This window comes from Acytostelium subglobosum (assembly GCF_000787575.1).
Source record: "Acytostelium subglobosum LB1 DNA, scaffold: scaffold16, whole genome shotgun sequence".
NCBI lineage: Eukaryota > Evosea > Eumycetozoa > Acytosteliales > Acytosteliaceae > Acytostelium > Acytostelium subglobosum.
In genome coordinates this window covers 173,937-192,945 of record NW_012236517.1, presented here as the reverse complement: position 1 = coordinate 192,945, position 19,009 = coordinate 173,937, and the positions used below count along the sequence as shown (strand labels likewise).

The following is a 19,009-nucleotide window of genomic DNA, read 5'->3' as shown; positions in this document are numbered from 1 at the left end:
CTTACTTCACATACCCACCCCACACACACCAGCTCGCATCGCATCCAGTCACCTGACCAACATCGTTCATTACCACCTTCTCCTCCCAGGTATTATTAGGAGTAGCACACACCACACACGAGAGAGCATCTTAGTACAACAACAACCAACTCACACCACCAGCTCATCAAACAACCACAACACGATCGATCTCATCTTGTTCAAATAATGATCAACCTTAATAATGTGAAGTTCATTTCTTTGCTTGTTTTGGTAAATTATTACAATAAAGATCTGTTTTTGCGAGGACAACATCCTCAGTCTCAAGTTTTTCTTTAACTTTATCTCATTGCAAAAGTTATAACTTATTAATTTCAAACTATGTAGAAGATAATGAATGAATATGAAGTCAAACAACAAGTCGAAAGTATTGGACTAGACAATAACAGGTGATGTCATCATAATAAAAAAATATAATATGTATGTTGTTTTTTTACTCTTGACGTCTTATTGGATGATATTTTAAGGTACACGTCATATCAGATGCCCAATATAGGATACTTTGTTCGAATTGATTGATGTATCTGTCCAGACTTGTTCAGTTCGTGCATGGTTTGTATAATGGGCGATCAACATAACATAGATTGATTGATTAATTAATTCACTGACGATTGGTTTGGTACTCAAACATTGATCTCGAGGCATGTGTTGTGTGAATGTAGGCGGGTACTTTGATCAATGGCCCAAAACGCCCCAAACAGTTGCAAAAACACAAAACATTCGTGTGTGTTCGTTGTCAACCTTTCATCATCACATGCATGGGCTGGCTGCCAGATGTTTGTTTGTTTGACTGATCAAACAATGCAGATGTATGCTGCTAACCAACCCACTTGTTGACAGATACACCCCTTCAACCCAACACTCTACTGGATCTATGTATCATATGTATGTTCGTTGATGGCATGATTGATCAAACATCCAGTCTCGCTCGCGAGGTCCAACTTTAGGCCCAACAAGGCCAACCTACCAAACAAGTCTGTTCAACGACTTCATAATCAAGCTTGGTCAGACTTCATATTCAATCAATCATTCATTCAATCAATCAATCAATTCGTCTTATTATTATCTGTATTTGTATTTGTATTAATAATAATCATAATAATAATATTAATAATGTATTTTAAAAATAATATATCCATGGTGATGATGATCATGGCAATTGTAATGTTGACTACCATGGTCAACTCACAATCATGCCCAACAATTAATTATATATTACATAATTCAACACTTAGTGCAAATGATGCAGTTTGTATTAGATTCATGGATGTGATTGTAAAGAATCCATTGGAGTTTGATACGATCACTTTGTCAAATGTTCAAACTGGTGAACTGGTCACATCATTATTGATCGGTGATAAAAAGTTGAACCAAGATGGTTTGGTATTCCACGTCACTGCACATGGCAACTACTACCTCAACACAACCAAGGGCCCCACCTGCAACTCCACCGCCAAGCTCGCCATCAGTTGGATCAACCCGGTATTCACTCAACCCAAGTGCGCGTTCGTCGGCACCTCGCTGGCCGTCACCCGTCCAGACTTGTACGTCGATGGTGCCTACCTCGACTCGGCCCCCAGCCGCATATACCCACCCGTCGCCATATACCCTCGCGCCGGTGCTCACAAGCTCATGACCAACCCCGGCCAATGCACGATCTACTTCAACGTGCAGCCACAAAACAACCTGGTGCCTCAGATCACCATCAAGCACGCCCTGTGTGCCATCGCCAATGGCACAGTGACCGTTTTGAACGCCAACATGTTCACGGGACTCTCGTTCCAGTTTGCCAATGGCACAACTGTTGTGAACAATGCCGGTGTGTTCAATAATGTGCCTCAGACCGAGACTGACCTACCTCATACATTGATCGCGGCGTCGACCACTTGTGGCACACAGCGCGTACCAGTCACAATCCTACGCACCCAGCCATCAATGTCGATGGAGGTCGTACAACCCAACTGTAACGCATCGTTTGCCACCGGTACAATGACGATCAATGGCGTCGCGCAACAGTTCCTCACGAACCCAACGTTCACGGTCAAGGGATACAACTTCAACACCGTCTACAAGGGCTCGATGTCATTCGCCGTGCCAGCCGGAGATGATGTTACAGTGTCCTACAACGACAATGGATGTACCCTGTCTCAGAAGTTCTCCACGCCATACAATGCGATTAGGGCCACCTACACGCTCTCCCCGGCCAAGGTATCATGTAGCTCACCCAATGCCACCATTACATTCGCCTACACTGGCAACACGTCATTGTTGGCATTCTCTACTGTCGACTCTGGTTTCTACTTCAAGTCCTCCGTGCCATTAGACATCCCAACACTCTCGGCCAACGTGTCCTATGGCAACTACTACGCGCTGACCAGTGGCTGCGCCAACCAATACTCCAACATCCGTATCGACTTGTCCAGAGTCGCGCCAGACTACACCTCCACTCGCAACGTGTTTGAGTGCATGTCCAACTGGAGTGTGGTCGTCAACAACTATGATGCATTCTCCTCAGTCCAGCTCATTCGTTGGTCGCCCACCGGCGAAACTGTGCTCACTTCCAACACTGGAATCTTCCAGGACATGTTGCCAGGATCGTACATCCTGTCTACACTTGAGAAGTCTTGCACATCACTGCCACCACTCAACACATCAGTCTATCTCGACAACCCTACATCAGTGATTGTCAACCAGTACTTGGGTGTAATAGTCACCAACCACGTACCACCACCAGACTGCAAGGTTGGATCACAAGGTAGTGGTACATTCCAATCTGTCTACCATGGCTTGCCCTCTACCACCACCTACAACATGACCTACTACAAATCAACCTCCTATCTCTACGTCAAGTACATCTCCTCGACATGTACAAACGGTTACATGTGGATACCACCAAGTATGTACCATCGCTGGATTCATTCCAATCAATCAATCAATCAATCAATCACTAACTCAATCAATCATCCAAACAGAGCTTACATATGATGGAGTCAATGCAACTGTGACAAAGAATGCTTCATGTCCCAATGCTATGGATGCCAACATTAGAGTATACTGTCCACAGAACTGTACTGTTACAGTGGACAGCAAGACATCCAATTACTTTGTAGGATACCTTGACATCAATGGAGTCTATGCTGGCTTCAAGTCAATCACATTCTCCAACGCCGTCACCCAATGCACCAACTCAATCACTCTCACTGTGCCAAACAACAATCCAAGTATGTATTAGTGCATGATCCAAGTATGAATGAAAGATTATTAACATGTTATATCACTCACCCTCTAGATTGGAAGGTTGGATACACAGTGACGAACCAAGATTATGGTTCATGTAATGTTGGAACTGGTAGTATTAGTATTGCCAATCCAGGCGAGTTTAACTCAATCACACTTACTGGTTATACTGTGATGAATGGTGTGATTTCAGGATTGGGAACTGGAAGTTACCAAGTGTCATACAGTCACTCAGTATGTGGCAATGGATACATTCCATTCACAGTGTTGACAAAGAATGTCACTGTTGACATCACACCAATCAGTCTTCCAACATGCTTCATGACACCAAATGCCGATGGCATTGTTGGTATCAAGTTGACCAACCCGACAACCAGCGCCAATATACCAATTGCCAGCGTGACCAGCAGCAACTGGGGCCAGATCTACCCATTGTACTCATACAACAATGGCACCAATGGACACATCATAACCAACCTGCCACCCAACGGATCAGTCCTCACCATAAGCAATGGCAACTGTTCATGGCCAATTACTGTTACCCTCGACAAGGTCGACCCTGTGCCAAGTTTCCCACTGACCATGATCGTTACTCCACCAGAGGGCGTGCCATCAGGTGTGATTGGAGTGACCAACCCTCAAAAGAAGATGGTAGCGGCCATCTACCCATCCCCAGGTGTTGCCAACTTTGATAACACACAGGCGATCAACTGGGCCGGCCTGACGCAGTCCCCAATGTACCTGTCAGTAGTGTACAACACATTCTGTCAATGGACTGGCACGTACAACATCACGCCACTGGCATCGACTAAGCCCGTCTACACAATGACCGCAGCCAAATGTGGCAGTTTGACCACCAATGTCACATTCGATGCCAAGACAATGCAGGACTTCTACATCACAATCGATGGAGCATCTCCTGATACCAATGGAGTGATCACCACCACTCCAGGAGGCTATCACACCTACACCTACTTGTCCTACGTCACTGGCGCCACCTTCTCTGGCTCAATCGACATCCCATACCAGTCTGGCGGTTCACTCCCACTCCCAGTGATAGTTACTCTCAACGACACTTGTGGTACCGCCAAGGGAACAATCAAGCTAACAGGTGTCAACCCGGCTTACACCTACACATTGGCAACGTCTGGAGGTCAGAGCATCGCCATGACAGGATCATACACTTGGTCAGGTCTCGTCGGCACCCAAGACTACGCGTTGTCCATCGTCGACACCAACAACCCATCATGCACAGGTGGCCAGACTGTGACGATCATCAGCAATGACCCCAACTTCTCACCCAGTAGCGTTGGCGATGTCTGTTCCGCACTCGATGTAGGAATGGGCAAGATCAATGCCACAGTCACCAACTTTAATGGCGTCACCTACACCATCGACAACAAAGCATTCAATGGTGTTGCCACTGTCGGTGCTGGAATATACAAGATTGGCTTGTCCATCGCTGATCCCATCTGTCCAAAGAACTTCTCCTACTCTGTGGTTATTGAGAACCTGTCCATTGTATCAACGCTGGCAATGACTGCCAACTGTGGCGAGTTGTCCTTCTCGGCTACAGGTGGTAACAGCAATGTCTACAACTTGGTGTTGAGATCAAATGTCACTCAAGCTGTCGTCAGAACTTCCAATGGAGTCAAGAGCACTGTATTCAAGGATGTGTCGAATGGCTTCTACGAAGTGGTCATCACTGACACCACCGGATGTAAATCAATCAGTACATCAATTGCTATGACCAATGAATGCGCGGCCACTATATCAACTACCACACAATCACCGACAACAACAACATCATCTGGTGTCACTACCACTTCCACTGGACAATCAACTACATCATCTGATGCCACTACAACATCATCTGTCTCTGACACTACTACCACAGCGGCATCAACTACATCACCAACTGCCACAGCACAGTCAACTTCAACACAATCAACGACATCAACAGGACTTACAGGTGATGGAATGAACTCAGGAATCAAGTTGTCAATGTCCATTGTCAATAGCAGTATCCTTGCACTATTCATTATAATGATGATCATGTCAATCTAATAAATAATACACGATCACAATGTTAAAGGAAGAGTTATAGCCAATCTTTATTCCAATATTCGTTGTTTAATATACATCATACTTGGCTACGGCTATCTTAAGGTTGGAAGGAGAATAAATAAATAATGCGCTTATGTTATGTGATTGTCTAGAGATGATGTCTACTCGGTGCAGTTGAGTATGGATCGCATTTGATTGATCTTTGTAATGATGATGTCCTCATCAAACTCTGCCCTTGGACTGATAGCCGCTGGATTGTTGTTGTACTTTGATGGCGAGGAGATAGGTGATGATGGACGCAGAGATGAGAGGTGGAAGGGAGAGCCAACGCCAGAGTTGGGGGTTGAGCCGTGGCCGCCAGAGGAGCGATGTGATCCAGTGAGGTAGGGCGATGAGATGGGCGAGTCCTGGAGGAAGGATTTCTTGTTGTGGAGGAACTTGAAGTTGGTTGGATGGTTGAACGTGTTACAGTTCATCTTGGAGATTGAGTGCGCGAGTATTGATGGAGAGTTGTTGTTGCTACGGCTACAGCTGGTACCACTGCTGCTGGTGCTGGTTGTGCTGGCGCTCAACACGCCACTGTCACAGCTACTGTTGTTGCCATAGAATGAGTCCGAGGCAGTGAGGTATGATGGCGAGGGCATGTCGAAAGACTCCTCGGGATCAGAGTCATTCATGGCAGATACCAACAACTTGTTGATGTTCATAAACTTGTCCTGTGACTTATCGTCCTTATGTCCACGAGCTAACCTCCATGAGATCTCTGGTGACATATGTGGCGAGGAGGTGAGGGATGTTGTTGGGGAATATGGTGGATGGATGTCCTCGAAGCGAAGGGCCTCGAACTGCTTCGAGTTGTTGTAGTTCCATGGGTTACACAGGAGCTTCAGTTGCCAGTATCCGTTGCAACGAAGGGTGTGTCTGCCCGAGCGGAAGAAGCGCGAGTGGGACAGGGCGTCCTGTACCTGTCGCTTCCAGTTGGTCGACTGTGCCTGGGTTGGCGACAAGATGTCCCAATGGTCATTAAGGTATACATAGACCTCCTTCTTGAGGTTAAAGAACTCCTTGTCTGGGTGGATCTGGGACAAAGAGTAGAACACGACACGCAATATAAGTGTCCACGATGGGTGGTTCATGCTGAGGCAGCGAGGTGTGCCGCGAGTGCACAATAGACATGAAGTGTGTTGGCAACACTTTCGCCATGAGTTGTTCGCTGATGATGTGGATGAACTTAAGTTGTTGGCCATGGCCATTGCTGAGATCATAGAGTTGGGAGAGTGTGACGGAGAGTCGTGTGGAGGTGTGGTCGAGGTGGAGTTTGGTTGGTATGAATGAGGCATAAGGTGAAGTTGTGATGATGATGAGTGAGCGGAATGTGATATTGGGATTGGGGAATATGATGGAGGTGGTGGTGAATGCTGTGGTGAATGTTGTTGTTGTTGTTGTTGCTTTCCATAATTGGAAGGAGCGAAAGGATTATTCTCTGGATTACCTGCAGAGTATAACATATTCTGATAATGATGTATATTTGGTGATCCAGACGATTGGAGGTAGAGATAATTATTTGGTAATATTTCCATTGTTCTTTTTTGTAATGTAATGTTATCCTTGTTATAAATAAATAATAAATAGTTTAATTAATAAATAAAAATAATAAATAAATAATAAATAATAATAAATAATAAATTATAAATAAATAATAATAATAATAAATATAAGATGAGATATGATTGTACCTTTAGTTAATTGATATATTTCCGGAATATATCAATGTCCAAATAGGTAGATAAATAATATGTTTGATTGATATTGATTAGTTTGCAATGAGTAAGTGATGTGGATTGATTGATTAATTGAATGATTCAATTTGAAAGATAGATAGATAAGATTAAATTATAACAACATCAAAGACAATGATTGATGAAGATGTGATTGATTGAAGTAGAAAACTAGAAATAGTTGATGGGTACCGCAGGGCATCAATGCCAGGATGGAGGGAACAGTGTATTGGTTAGTAAAACAGTGTTTGGGAGCTCACTCACTTAACACAATCAATCAATCATTCAGTCAATCAATCAGTCAATCAATCAATCAATCACATAACATAAGCACATAGAGTACCCTACTACCCCTCAACTTAACACACACCCAAGTTGGAAGAGGCATTAATTAATTAATGAGGAGGTAGTAGTGCCCTTCACGATGATGTTTGTTTGGCGCATGGTCAAACGATGATGTTTGGTCGGTGGGCAGACACGATGGAGATAGCAGGGGTGCGCCTATGCCCCACCGGGAGGCATTGATGGGCTGGCACTGGCCTCACCACATCCACACACAGCACACTCACACATCACACACATATCACAGCGAGAGAGAGAGTTTAAATGGAAATGTGCAGTTGTGATCCATGGAGCTCGCGTGACCTCCTCGAGATGAGCATACATAGTATGGTCCATGGTCCATGCGTTTGGATATATATGTATATAATGTTTGATGACTGATGGATTGGCGCGCGCAAAGGTGTGTGGTGTTGTGGTTGGTGTGTATTATGACTGATTGATTGATTGATTGTGATGAGTGTGGAGGTGGTGATGATGTAGCAAAGAGTCCATCCACTTTACCAAAGTGTGCACATGTGTTATACATATATGTGTGAGCATGTATGTGGAGGGTGTAAGACCCCAAAGAAGGGCTGGCCACCGTCTTGGCCTCGCGGATAAGCAAAGAACATGTTGTCCTTTCGATCACAACAACAACAACAACAACAACACATTAACAACAATGGTGGATGTTATTTTAAGGTATATATTTGATGTGGATGTTGATGTTCCGTCTGCACTCTCTCGCTCTCTCCCTCTTCATTGAGAGGGAGAACATGCTATTGTTGATGGATGTATTGGACCATGATGTGGCTATCTCTCTCATTCGACCATAACAACGTGTTTGTGTTTATCTTGTTGTGTTGTGTTGTGTTGACTTATTGACACACATAATAAAGCGGATATATGTGGTGGATTAATGGTCATTAAGGACTGATTGATCACAAATACACACACAAACACACACAAAGATGATCATTGTCAATCAAATAATAAAAGGTTGGGGGTTTGACTTGATTGACCCCTTTAGGGCCTTATGTGATTGAGCCCCCTTGTTGTTAATGACATCACCTTATACATATCCAATAAACAACAAAGATAGATAGAGTGATGTGATATGATAGATTGATTGAGTAGATATAAAGATAGTAAATGAAGTTGTAGGCGATGAGCTGTTTGACCACAATATTGGTTGATCGAATGATTGATTGATTGATTGATTGATGATTGATGATTGCTCTGTCTATATATCCGTGTGAGAGTTGATATCACATACCTTGTGCAATGGGTTGGATAACCCTTCGCTCCGTCGAAACGTCCCTGCCTTTATATGGATAGTGGATGGATCCTTCTGATGGATTTGTGGATATATCCTTATATGTTGATGTTAAATTTAGATGTTGGACTGATGGTCTTCGTGAAGTGTGATCGATAATATTGATTGATTGTCTGGCAAAGGACAGGGCAATGTGTTGTTCAAGTAACAGTCGTAGCGGATATAATGTTGAACAGTCGTTGGGTATGATTGATCACTTGGGAATGAGTTTGAAGATAAGTAACTTCAAATTATTTAGTTGGATGATGGATTGATATTATTGTCGAGGTAGGAAAAGGATACTAGGATTAATGATGATGGAATGGAATGGAAGTGGAGTTGAGTTGATGTTGATGTTAATCTTAATGTTGGTATTGTGGATGTGGATTATGTTGTATTAAGTAAGTAAGGGAGAGGTGTGGACCCACAAATGTCAATTAATGTGTGAATGTGATGTGATTGATGGATGTATATTTGGAGCATAAGCAATATATTCAATGTTATTATTTTAATAATTTATAAATAATGATGTCTTTATGCATTCAGAGGTGATGTGATGGATGCCCTCTTAATATTGTCATACTCAATAATATGATGATATTGGTATTATTACTGATTGATTAGATGGATGGTGAGAGAATTGAATTCAATATCATAAGGTAGGTAGTCAACTAGCTGGCTTGCTAGGTGTATTGCTATTTATTCATTCAATTCAGTATTAATAAAATTGATCGGTTTGTGGATGATGTGAAGTGAAGTGATGTGATGTGATATGATATTGAGGAGGGAAGGTGGATCAAAGGGGACTACCCTACCCTACCCTATCATCATACATTAAATTGCATCCTTAATAAAATTGGTGTCAATAACAATTACTAAATATTGGTTAACATCGATTATTGTTGGGTCGTGATTGTTTGTATCACACTTCCTACCCTACCCTATTGTGGTTCAACAACATCAATACTTATACAAAAATTTAAGTAAGTAAGGGGTCACCATGCACATGCTCACACTGAACAACGATCACAATCAAAAAAGGAGAGCCGTGGTGTGGTTTGACCGAACTTCCAACAAATATTGACTTCAAAACAAACAAACTTTGAGGACTAGACCAAGTTCACCAATATATAAACATGACAAGAAAAAAGCATAAAGCCGATTTAAATGATGTTATATATGTATGTAGTAGTAGTAGTACACATCAACACACACAACATTCAGAACATGTACTAATCAATTTGATCAAATTGATCGTTCAATTGAAGGCTTTCAACAACACCTTTGATATCTCAGAGGTAGAAGCAAACTACATTAACGATGAAGATCTCAAGAACTTTGCTGATAAATATCAAATAACCGTACAGGTACTCGTTTGTTGGTTGGGTACAGCCTTTCCCAATTTCGGTAAACAGTATAAGAAGGAGACACCTAATGGACTACGTTATACCTTTGAATACAGGGTAAAGTTATATATATTTTTATATGATAATGACGATGTGATTGGAAGTATATGTATGACTAACTAATCCTCCTGATCCTACCTGTAACAACAACAACAACAACAACAACAGAAACAGAAAATATTTGAAACACGACCAGGTGAAACCGATGATCAGGTGATAGAGCGATTAATACGTGAAAATCAGGAGAACCAACAACGTTTCCATCAGAAATTGATAGCGGATCACTATAGGCTATTGGCAAAGAAGCATAATGTGAGCAAGAAGAGTTTGGACGCCTACCTTGTGTTCCAGGGAGTGATTGATTCGTTCAATGAAAAACAGGACGTTACTCCTAGCCAGCTCGACTACTTTATGAAAATGGATGCCGAGACTGCACGCAGCAACCTGGATCTCTATTACAAATTCAATCCTCAGTACAACACTCCAAAGAACCACGCTGCTATGGCCGCCGTCTTTGGCATCAAATAATCAAACGTTGACGCCTCCTCCAACAACAAAACAAGGAATCTCCTATATAGAGTATGGTACTGCCCCAACTTGGGATGAGTACCTAGCCATATGGTCACTGGTAATTTGAACATATGGTTGTATATAATAAAGTAATCCAGACTTTTGAAGAATTATTATTATTATTATTACCAAAAGTGAAAGACAGATTCGAACTTGGATGATCCAAGTCTTAACAAGTTCACTAAATATAGATTGTTGGATTGATTGACTGTCAACAGGGAGAGGAGTGAGACTTTAGAGTCAGACATAATATGTACTAACGACACCGAGTATAAAGATAGACTATCTGTTTCACTCACGCTCAATCAATCAATTACAACACCACACTGATCAATCACCCCACATTCACTTTATAACTCAATCAGTTATTATTACTAATATGGACATATTTGATAAGAACAGAACACACTCAAGGGTGTCAGTGTGAGTGTGAATTTTAGAGTGAGAACATCAATATATATATATTGGTCTTTTGTAATTATAGAACATATGTATTTGTTGATCGATCGTGTGGGTGGGTCGTCCCTCACCCATGCATTCCTTCAAACAGGAATACGCATTCCCTCTCCAAGTACCCTACGAATATATGGTATACAAACCAACATCCAATCAATCAACCAACCACTTTGGACAGACAGTCTAGTAGTAATGGCCCAATCCAGTGTATCAATCGTCATCTTTTATCTTAAATCATCTCTATCTCTATCTCATTTCTATCTGTATCTCTATCTCTATCTCTCCATTACACCCTGTCTTTTACCCAATCAATACAATCTTGTCCCATTCCCTAAATCAATCATCAATCATTCATTCAATCATTCATTCAATCAATCAATCTCATCCTTTCAAACAAATAATAATATCTTTAAAGTAAATTTTTTTAATATATATCCATTACTTAATTGATTAATCAATCAAAAATGATGGCAACAACATCAATTAGACAGAAATGTTTCTCAGAGGATCTCTGGGTATGTATAATATTATTAATATTATCCCATTATTTAAATTACTAACATGGATTTGCAATTAAATGTTATAGGATAAGTTTGATTGTGTTGTCAAACGAGTTGGAAATGGCAAACAGTTCACCAATATGTTGAGCAAATTCCTTTTGAAACAACAACAGATTGAGTCAATGTATGGAAAGAGTTTGAACAAACTATGCAAGGACAAGACATTCTGTTCTGATATGGAGATTGGGTATGTAGAGAGTGTTTGGTAGTTGGATAATGGATAATGGATAATGGATATTGGAAGATGGAAGTTGGAAGTTGGAAGTTGGAAATAAGGATTGTCAGCTGACACGATCATACATTCCATAGTACACTGCGTGATGCATTCCAAATATATAGGGACCAGTTGGAGTATATTGCCAACTTACATGAGGAGTTCTCTCACAACTTGGAGACCCTGATTGTCGAGGGTATCGACGCCTACATCCAAGAATCAAGGAAACAGAGAAAGACCGTAAGTATCTAAATCTGATATCCATCCAAATCAATGTACTTACCGATGTACGTTAATCAACCTAGTTGATCGCAACTGGTGAGCGACTTACAAAGGACTTGAGGACGGCAGAGGGTAATGAGTTGAAGGCCAAACAGAATTATGAGAAGTTGAAGCGTAAGCAGGAGGAAGCCAATGAGGATCTGTCAAGACAACCTCCAGGCGCAAAAGAACAAAAGGCTAGAAAGAACTTGGAGACCGCTACAAAGACCGCGGACAAAGCCGATGCAGAGTACAAAGACAATGTAAAGATATTACAACAGAACCAGGCCAAATTCTATCACGACGAGATGCCCAAGATCCTTGATGATCTCCAGCGCTTCGAAGTCGATCGCATCGATCGCACCAAAGACTGGTTGTCCGAGGTCATCCGCAACGAGGAGATCATCCCGCCACTTGTAACCGCCGCGAATGAGGTATGTGATTGATCGAGCGAGCGAGTGATTGTTTGAGTGAGTCGCGAGCTGCCACTAACACGCCAATGATGACGATGATGTAGATCATTAGAAAGTCGATTGATAGCATTGACAGAGAGAAGGACTTACAATCATTCATTTTGGACAAGACGTCGGGAGCGCAGAAGCCACCCGAGACACAGTATGAGCCGTACCAGGCGTCGAACCCGCTCGCTACATTCTCGATGCTCATGTCACCGAGCGCCAGTGGATCGCCAATGCATATCTCTGCCAACGACATTGCCAATCTACAGCGTAGAAGTCTCCACTCGTCGACATCGTCCAGCAACAGCACAGAGTCCAACAGGAGTTCGCTGCAGGGCGCGTCGACCTCGCCAGAGTCGGGCGACACTGTGCGCGCACTCTACGACTACGTGGCCACTGAAGAGAATGAGTTGTCGTTCAAGGCCAACAACATGATCAAGGTGATGCAGCGCGATGTGTCGGGCTGGTGGCAGGGCACGATCGTGGGTGGCGATGGCAAGGTCGGCATGTTCCCGTCCAACTTTGTCGAGTGTCCCGACGCCATCAAGAAGAAGGACGTCGCCGGCGGCAAATGCAAGGTGCTCTACGACTACCACTCGGACTGCGATGGCGAGCTGGAGATCAAGGAGGGCGAGACCCTCACCATCGAGTATGAAGACGAAGGTTGGTTTTACGGCTCCAACGAGACTGGCACCGCAGGTCGCTTCCCATCCAACTATGTACAGCTAGTTCGGGTGTGATCAAGTGACCTCCAAGTGTCTCCAACAACACTGATGCATCATCATGTCGGTGATGACATCATCTGTACCATGTCCAGAGTGTGAGTGAGTGGACTGGACAGGACTGGATTCCATGCCGTGCCATACCATGTCGTGCCATGCTCAACTGTCGCCAGTTCGAATCCATCCATCCATCCAACTTACCAACCAAACTTATTTATTCAATGACCTAAACAAGGAAACATAAAGGTTAACCTATTACCAGTGATTGATTGACTTGTCGAGTGAATGAATGACGATGATGGATGAGTATAATCAAACAAGTTGTTTTATTACCTGTTGTTGGTGGACCATGTACGCCTATTACTTTCCAGAGGCATTCATGTTCATCAATACATTTCCAGTGTTTGGCATGTAAGTAACCTTTCCAGACTTGGCCAATGTCTCGGCAATCTAATTGATTGATTGATTGATTGAGTGTAAGTAAATGATTGATCGATTGGTCGATCGATTGATTGAGTGAATGGATGTTACCTCTTTGGAAGCCTCAATACGACGAAGCTCAATGAAACCTGGACCAGAGGCCATGGCTTGAATGATCAGCTTTGCAGCCTCTGACTCACCCTCGGCTCTGATGATCGCAGCCTTCTTCTCCTGTTCGTTCTTCAACACAATATACTTTGATCGCTCGGCCTCTTGTTGTGCCACTTGCTTTGACTCAATGGCTGTAGTAAAGTCCTGTGAGAAACTGAGATGAGTGATCGATACATCATCCAGCAACAAGTTGAACTCCTTTGATCTCTTTGTCAATGCCTCGCGAATCTCTCTTGAGACCTATATCAGTGTTTGTCGAGTGGAATAGTTCCGTTAGTACCAAGATTGATTGATTGATGAGATGGACCCAACATACAGCCTCTCTTTGTGTGATCAGCTCACCAGCATCGTACTGAGCGACGACAGACTTCAAGACCTCATTTCCAACTGATGGCAACACTCTCTCGTCATAGTCCATGCCCAACTTGCTGTAAATCCATGGAAGCTTATCAATCTCTGGTTTGAACAACACTCTAAGTGATATGTTTACTGTCTGCAAGTCTGTTACATATCGTTTGATTGATTGAATGAGTTTGATTGAATGAGTGAGTGAATGATTGAATGAGTTTGAATGATTGACATACCCTTGCTACCAGTCTCTGACTTGATATTCTTTGGTGTTGATCTGACGTCAAAGATGAATGGCTTCTGCAGCCATGGAATGATGAAGTGTGTACCTTCTCCAACAACCTTCTCCTTGACTCCTGCTATTCTATCAAAGATAACTGCTCTCTGTCCACCATCGACTATTCAAAACAGACAGTCAGTAACAACTCCACATCCAAACATCAATCGATCATCACACATACCATTGTAGATTGAACTGTCGATCAATGATATACCTGTACCAATAGCAAGTGCTGTTGGGATAAGTTTGTTAAGGAATTGTGCCATTATTTATGTTATATTATATGTATGATTGATTAACTCAAAGTTGAATTGAATGGATTGAAGAACAAAAAGTGATGATCACCAAACTCACAAAGCCTTATTTTTTTTGATTTTTGGTTCAGAGACACATACTTTCTTCGTCACACTACATTCATTCAATCAAACATCGGCACTCAGTCTTAATACAACATATATCTTATAAACAACAGCATCACTTGAACTACAAGATGGTACACGAGGCACCACCAATGACAGTTAGACCAGATGGATCAAGGAGTATGCATCCTATCAATCATTCAATCAATCAATCAATCAAACAGGTTCATTCAACTCACTAACACTATGATGATGATCGACAACGACAATAGTCATGATTGCTACACAGGAGGAGATGGAGATCAACAACATCCCATTGAACTTTAGAGATTACTGTGCACATCTGCTTATACCTTTGAACAAGTGTAGAGTCAAGGAATACTATCTGCCATGGCAATGTGGTGATGAGAGACATGCTTATGAGAAGTGTCAATATGATGAGTAAGCAAGACTGATTGATTGATCACATCAATCGATCAATCAACACAACATCATCATCATCATCATTCAACATTGAACTAACAATCTATTATCAATCAATCGATCAATCAATCAGATATTTATTAAGAATGAATAAGAAACAGATATTGGATCATGAGAAGGAACAGAAGAAGAAGGCTGCTGCTGCTGCTGCTCAAAAGCCAGAATCAACTGATCAATACTAAGACACATACATTACAATACATACAATACATACATCAACTCACTCATACATCCATTTCGATAAAGGGAGAGGAGAGGACACCAACTCATCAACTCGACCATTGCCATTATATAATAAAACTTCAAGCCAAGCAAGCAAGCAATACATGCATGCGATTCACAAGTCAATCAAAGGAGAACAGGAGGACAGGTAATCACAGTCAAAGTCATATCATATTACAAATCAGGATGGAGAGAGCAGGCAAGGTCTGGTCTGGTCTGTGCTTATGGGTTGTTTCAGCTACTTGTGCTAAAACTGGACTTTGCTGGCAAACAACTCTAATTGCTCAGCTGAGTGGTGTGCTCATTCAATCACAATTCACATGATGGGCATCGGGTAGCTGGAGCGCTTTAAACTTTAAGTTTGTTTGGATAATGGATGAGTTAACTCAGAGATCCAAGTAGTTTATATAATAATTATACAATCATCAACTCTAAATTATAACAATCATTTATAATATTTGTATAATTTAAATATCCATATTAATAACAAAGATGAACAACAACAATAATAATAATAATAATAATAACAATAATAACAATAATGATATGAATGATATGACTTGTGAGGAAGTGTATCAATGGTGTTTGAAACAAGAGAATGGAAATATATATGCACCAGTGCTTCGTAGTGAGGTTGTAAATGGAAGAGACTTATCTACATTGACCTCTACAATCCTAATCAATAATCCATTCAATCTTCCCTATGGAGCTGCTCAATCTCTTCTCCGGGCAATATACAAAGAACAACAACAACAACAACAACAACATCAAAATTCAAATGTTCCTATTTTGTCTCCACCTCAAGTTCCAATCGTATCATCCCCAGTTCAAACTCAAACACCAACTCAAACTCCAACTCCAACTCGAACTCAAACACCAAATCAAGCTTTAGAGATTGATCAAGGTTTGAGTCCAAGTCAGATAGCAATTAATTTGATTGAAGAACAAAGGATGGTCCTTTCAACTCAGGAGATAAAGAACTGCAAAGATGCATCTACCAAAGACGAACTAATCGCATATATAATATTTTCACTTCAATATCAAACCAATGATCTGGTAACATTCCTCCAAAAATTGGCAGCTGATAATAAGTCTTACCAATATATCATTCCAAATATAAATCAGTATTTATAAATAAAGTATTATTTAGGATTGTTTTTTATTGATCAATTCTCTGAATCTTTAATTTAACACAAAGTTTGAGAAGGAGCAGAAGGCAAATAAAGGGTTGTATGTACAAACAATCTTGCAACCTAAAGATTGGTGCTGCTCAATCACTTTTGAGGGCTATTCACCTGTTACGTATAGAGCAAGAACTTCCTAAGAATGATGATCCTATAGCCCCGATTGAGATTCAAGCGGAGGTACCTCCAGTCCGAGTTCCATCTCCACCAAACCCAATTCCTGTTCAAGTCCCAACCCCTATTAAAGTCCCAGCCATAGAGATTGATGAAGGAATGACTCCTAATCAAAAAGCTATTGTTCTGATTGAAAGACAGAGAAACGTCCTCTCAACTCAAGAGATTATTAATTGCCTACAATCACTCCAAGATGAACAAATATTATTCATAATCCTTAGTCTTCAATATCATACAAATGATCTAGTATCCTTCTGTACAACAATTGGCAGCCGATAACAAGTCATAACAATATATTGTTCCAACTCTAATCCATTATGGATTCATTAATCTAATATATTATTATTAATAAATGATCAGGTTTAATTTTTTAGTTTCAAGCTGACAAATTGCTCAATCCAAAAAAAGAAATTATTATACACCAAAGCTGAAAGAGAGATAGTATACATCACTAATCATTGAAATGGATTCCCTAGACAAGAGCATTGATAATGCCTTCAGATTTTCAGAGCTTCCTCAACGAGAATTGGAGATCATCAAGATTAAGGTTCGGGACCTGGCCCCAGAAGCCCTTCTTCTGGCTATCATTTGGAATGAAGCTGGTCTTGAAGCTAGAGTTGTGAATGATGATATTCATAGGTGCACAATTGAATATGTCAAGACCACCATTGGAGACTTCATTAAAGCGCACAATGGCGTTCATCATGGGGCCCAGAGTATATTCAAGTTGCCGTAGAGGAACAGATGTATGACTGTTTTCGCCAACTGAAGACTCAGTACCGTTGGCTACGCTACAGCAAGGACAAGAATGACCAAGTCGAGCTCAACATCCCAAGAGTTCCAATTGGTGAACTATATTCTGTTAGTAGATGTGACACTCAAACCGTCAGTGCAACCAACCTCACCTTCATCTTCATTGTCTGATGGAAATGATGTTATTATTATTATTATTATTATTATTATTATTATTATTATTAGATCTCAAGTTAATCGATATAGGAATTGTTCCAATTGTAATAGTCTACAATATAATGGAGCATATATAGGACTACTGTTGATATTTAGTTCTGCCTGGTCATCTTGAAGTATCCACTCTTTAAAACAATCCAACTCCCTCTGTACTGATTGACATAAATTCTTCCTTATTGCCAATATCTGATTCGCTGTCTCTGATGTCTGACTGAACTTATCTCTTAATCTCTGTACCCATTCCTTATCGCATGTGACATCCTCATTCTGCATCTCCTGTTATGATTGAATAATTGAATAATTGAGTGAATTAGGGATGATTCCAATGTTTGATTGATTGAGACATCTTACAATAAAGTATTGATAAAGCATTGGATCTGATGTCTTTGAACCCAGGACAAGTTTTATAATGCTCTCTTTGGCCAACTCTTGTTTGGTTCGAATGTTCTCTGCGGTGCTTTGCACCAACAGGTCCACGGACACACGGCCCATCAAATGGTGACTTGATTCAATGTGATTGCAGCTACAGTAAATGATCGATCAGAGACTAACTATGTATCTATGTTGCTGCTGATGATGTTGATAATGATGCGTGCAGTTGGAATGAACAAACAATAAACAAACAAACTGTTTATTGCTTGGAACATGTATAGCGGTCTGTTACTCGGTGCGTTATTGTAATCCACACTTCTTACTTTGTTGAGTAGTTCCACCTACGAGGGTGAAAGTGAGAGGTGATTGATGGATCAGGTGACACCTCCCACTCACACACTCACACACGACTCAGTCGCATGAACATCGTGATTGATTGATTGGTGGTGTGTGTGAGTGCGTGTTCCATCCCGCGAGAGGTCATTCAATGCCATGCCCAAAGAGGTCCAATGAACTTGTTGATTCCACAATTCGAATCGGTCAACCAGTGGAAACGGCTGGCCGTCCAGACTACCACTTGATGGACAAGGCATTCTTGTTCTTCTCGATCATGTGATATTGAG

General features: G+C 41.4%; 6 protein-coding genes across 6 annotated transcripts; 3 read left to right on the top strand and 3 right to left on the bottom strand.

The window, feature by feature from the left end:
- Positions 1-1,302: 1,302 nt before the first annotated feature.
- SAMD00019534_077950 (hypothetical protein) lies at positions 1,303-5,343 on the top strand (the record flags this gene model as incomplete). The annotated part of the gene is made up of 3 exons (XM_012896835.1): positions 1,303-2,935; positions 3,012-3,260; positions 3,329-5,343. 3 exons carry the CDS (start codon positions 1,303-1,305, stop codon positions 5,341-5,343), a joined length of 3,897 nt encoding a protein of 1,298 aa, XP_012752289.1.
- Positions 5,344-5,510: 167 nt separating this feature from the next.
- SAMD00019534_077940 (hypothetical protein) lies at positions 5,511-6,614 on the bottom strand (the record flags this gene model as incomplete). Its single annotated transcript, XM_012896834.1, has 1 exon — positions 5,511-6,614. A coding segment is annotated over one exon (1,104 nt), but the record flags the coding sequence as incomplete, so codon positions are not given.
- A 5,042-nt stretch (positions 6,615-11,656) lies between these two features.
- Positions 11,657-13,422, top strand: SAMD00019534_077930 (hypothetical protein; the record flags this gene model as incomplete). The annotated part of the gene is made up of 5 exons (XM_012896833.1): positions 11,657-11,704; positions 11,776-11,936; positions 12,089-12,203; positions 12,269-12,658; positions 12,742-13,422. 5 exons carry the CDS (start codon positions 11,657-11,659, stop codon positions 13,420-13,422), a joined length of 1,395 nt encoding a protein of 464 aa, XP_012752287.1.
- Positions 13,423-13,764: 342 nt separating this feature from the next.
- On the bottom strand, positions 13,765-14,889 carry SAMD00019534_077920 (hypothetical protein; the record flags this gene model as incomplete). The annotated part of the gene is made up of 5 exons (XM_012896832.1): positions 13,765-13,854; positions 13,936-14,235; positions 14,312-14,496; positions 14,580-14,741; positions 14,805-14,889. 5 exons carry the CDS (start codon positions 14,887-14,889, stop codon positions 13,765-13,767), a joined length of 822 nt encoding a protein of 273 aa, XP_012752286.1.
- A 224-nt stretch (positions 14,890-15,113) lies between these two features.
- On the top strand, positions 15,114-15,644 carry SAMD00019534_077910 (hypothetical protein; the record flags this gene model as incomplete). The annotated part of the gene is made up of 3 exons (XM_012896831.1): positions 15,114-15,162; positions 15,255-15,423; positions 15,539-15,644. Coding segments are annotated over 3 exons (324 nt in total), but the record flags the coding sequence as incomplete, so codon positions are not given.
- Positions 15,645-17,550: 1,906 nt separating this feature from the next.
- On the bottom strand, positions 17,551-17,748 carry SAMD00019534_077900 (hypothetical protein; the record flags this gene model as incomplete). The annotated part of the gene is made up of 1 exon (XM_012896830.1): positions 17,551-17,748. The coding sequence occupies one exon, from the start codon at positions 17,746-17,748 to the stop codon at positions 17,551-17,553; it is 198 nt and encodes a 65-aa protein (XP_012752284.1).
- Positions 17,749-19,009: the final 1,261 nt, after the last annotated feature.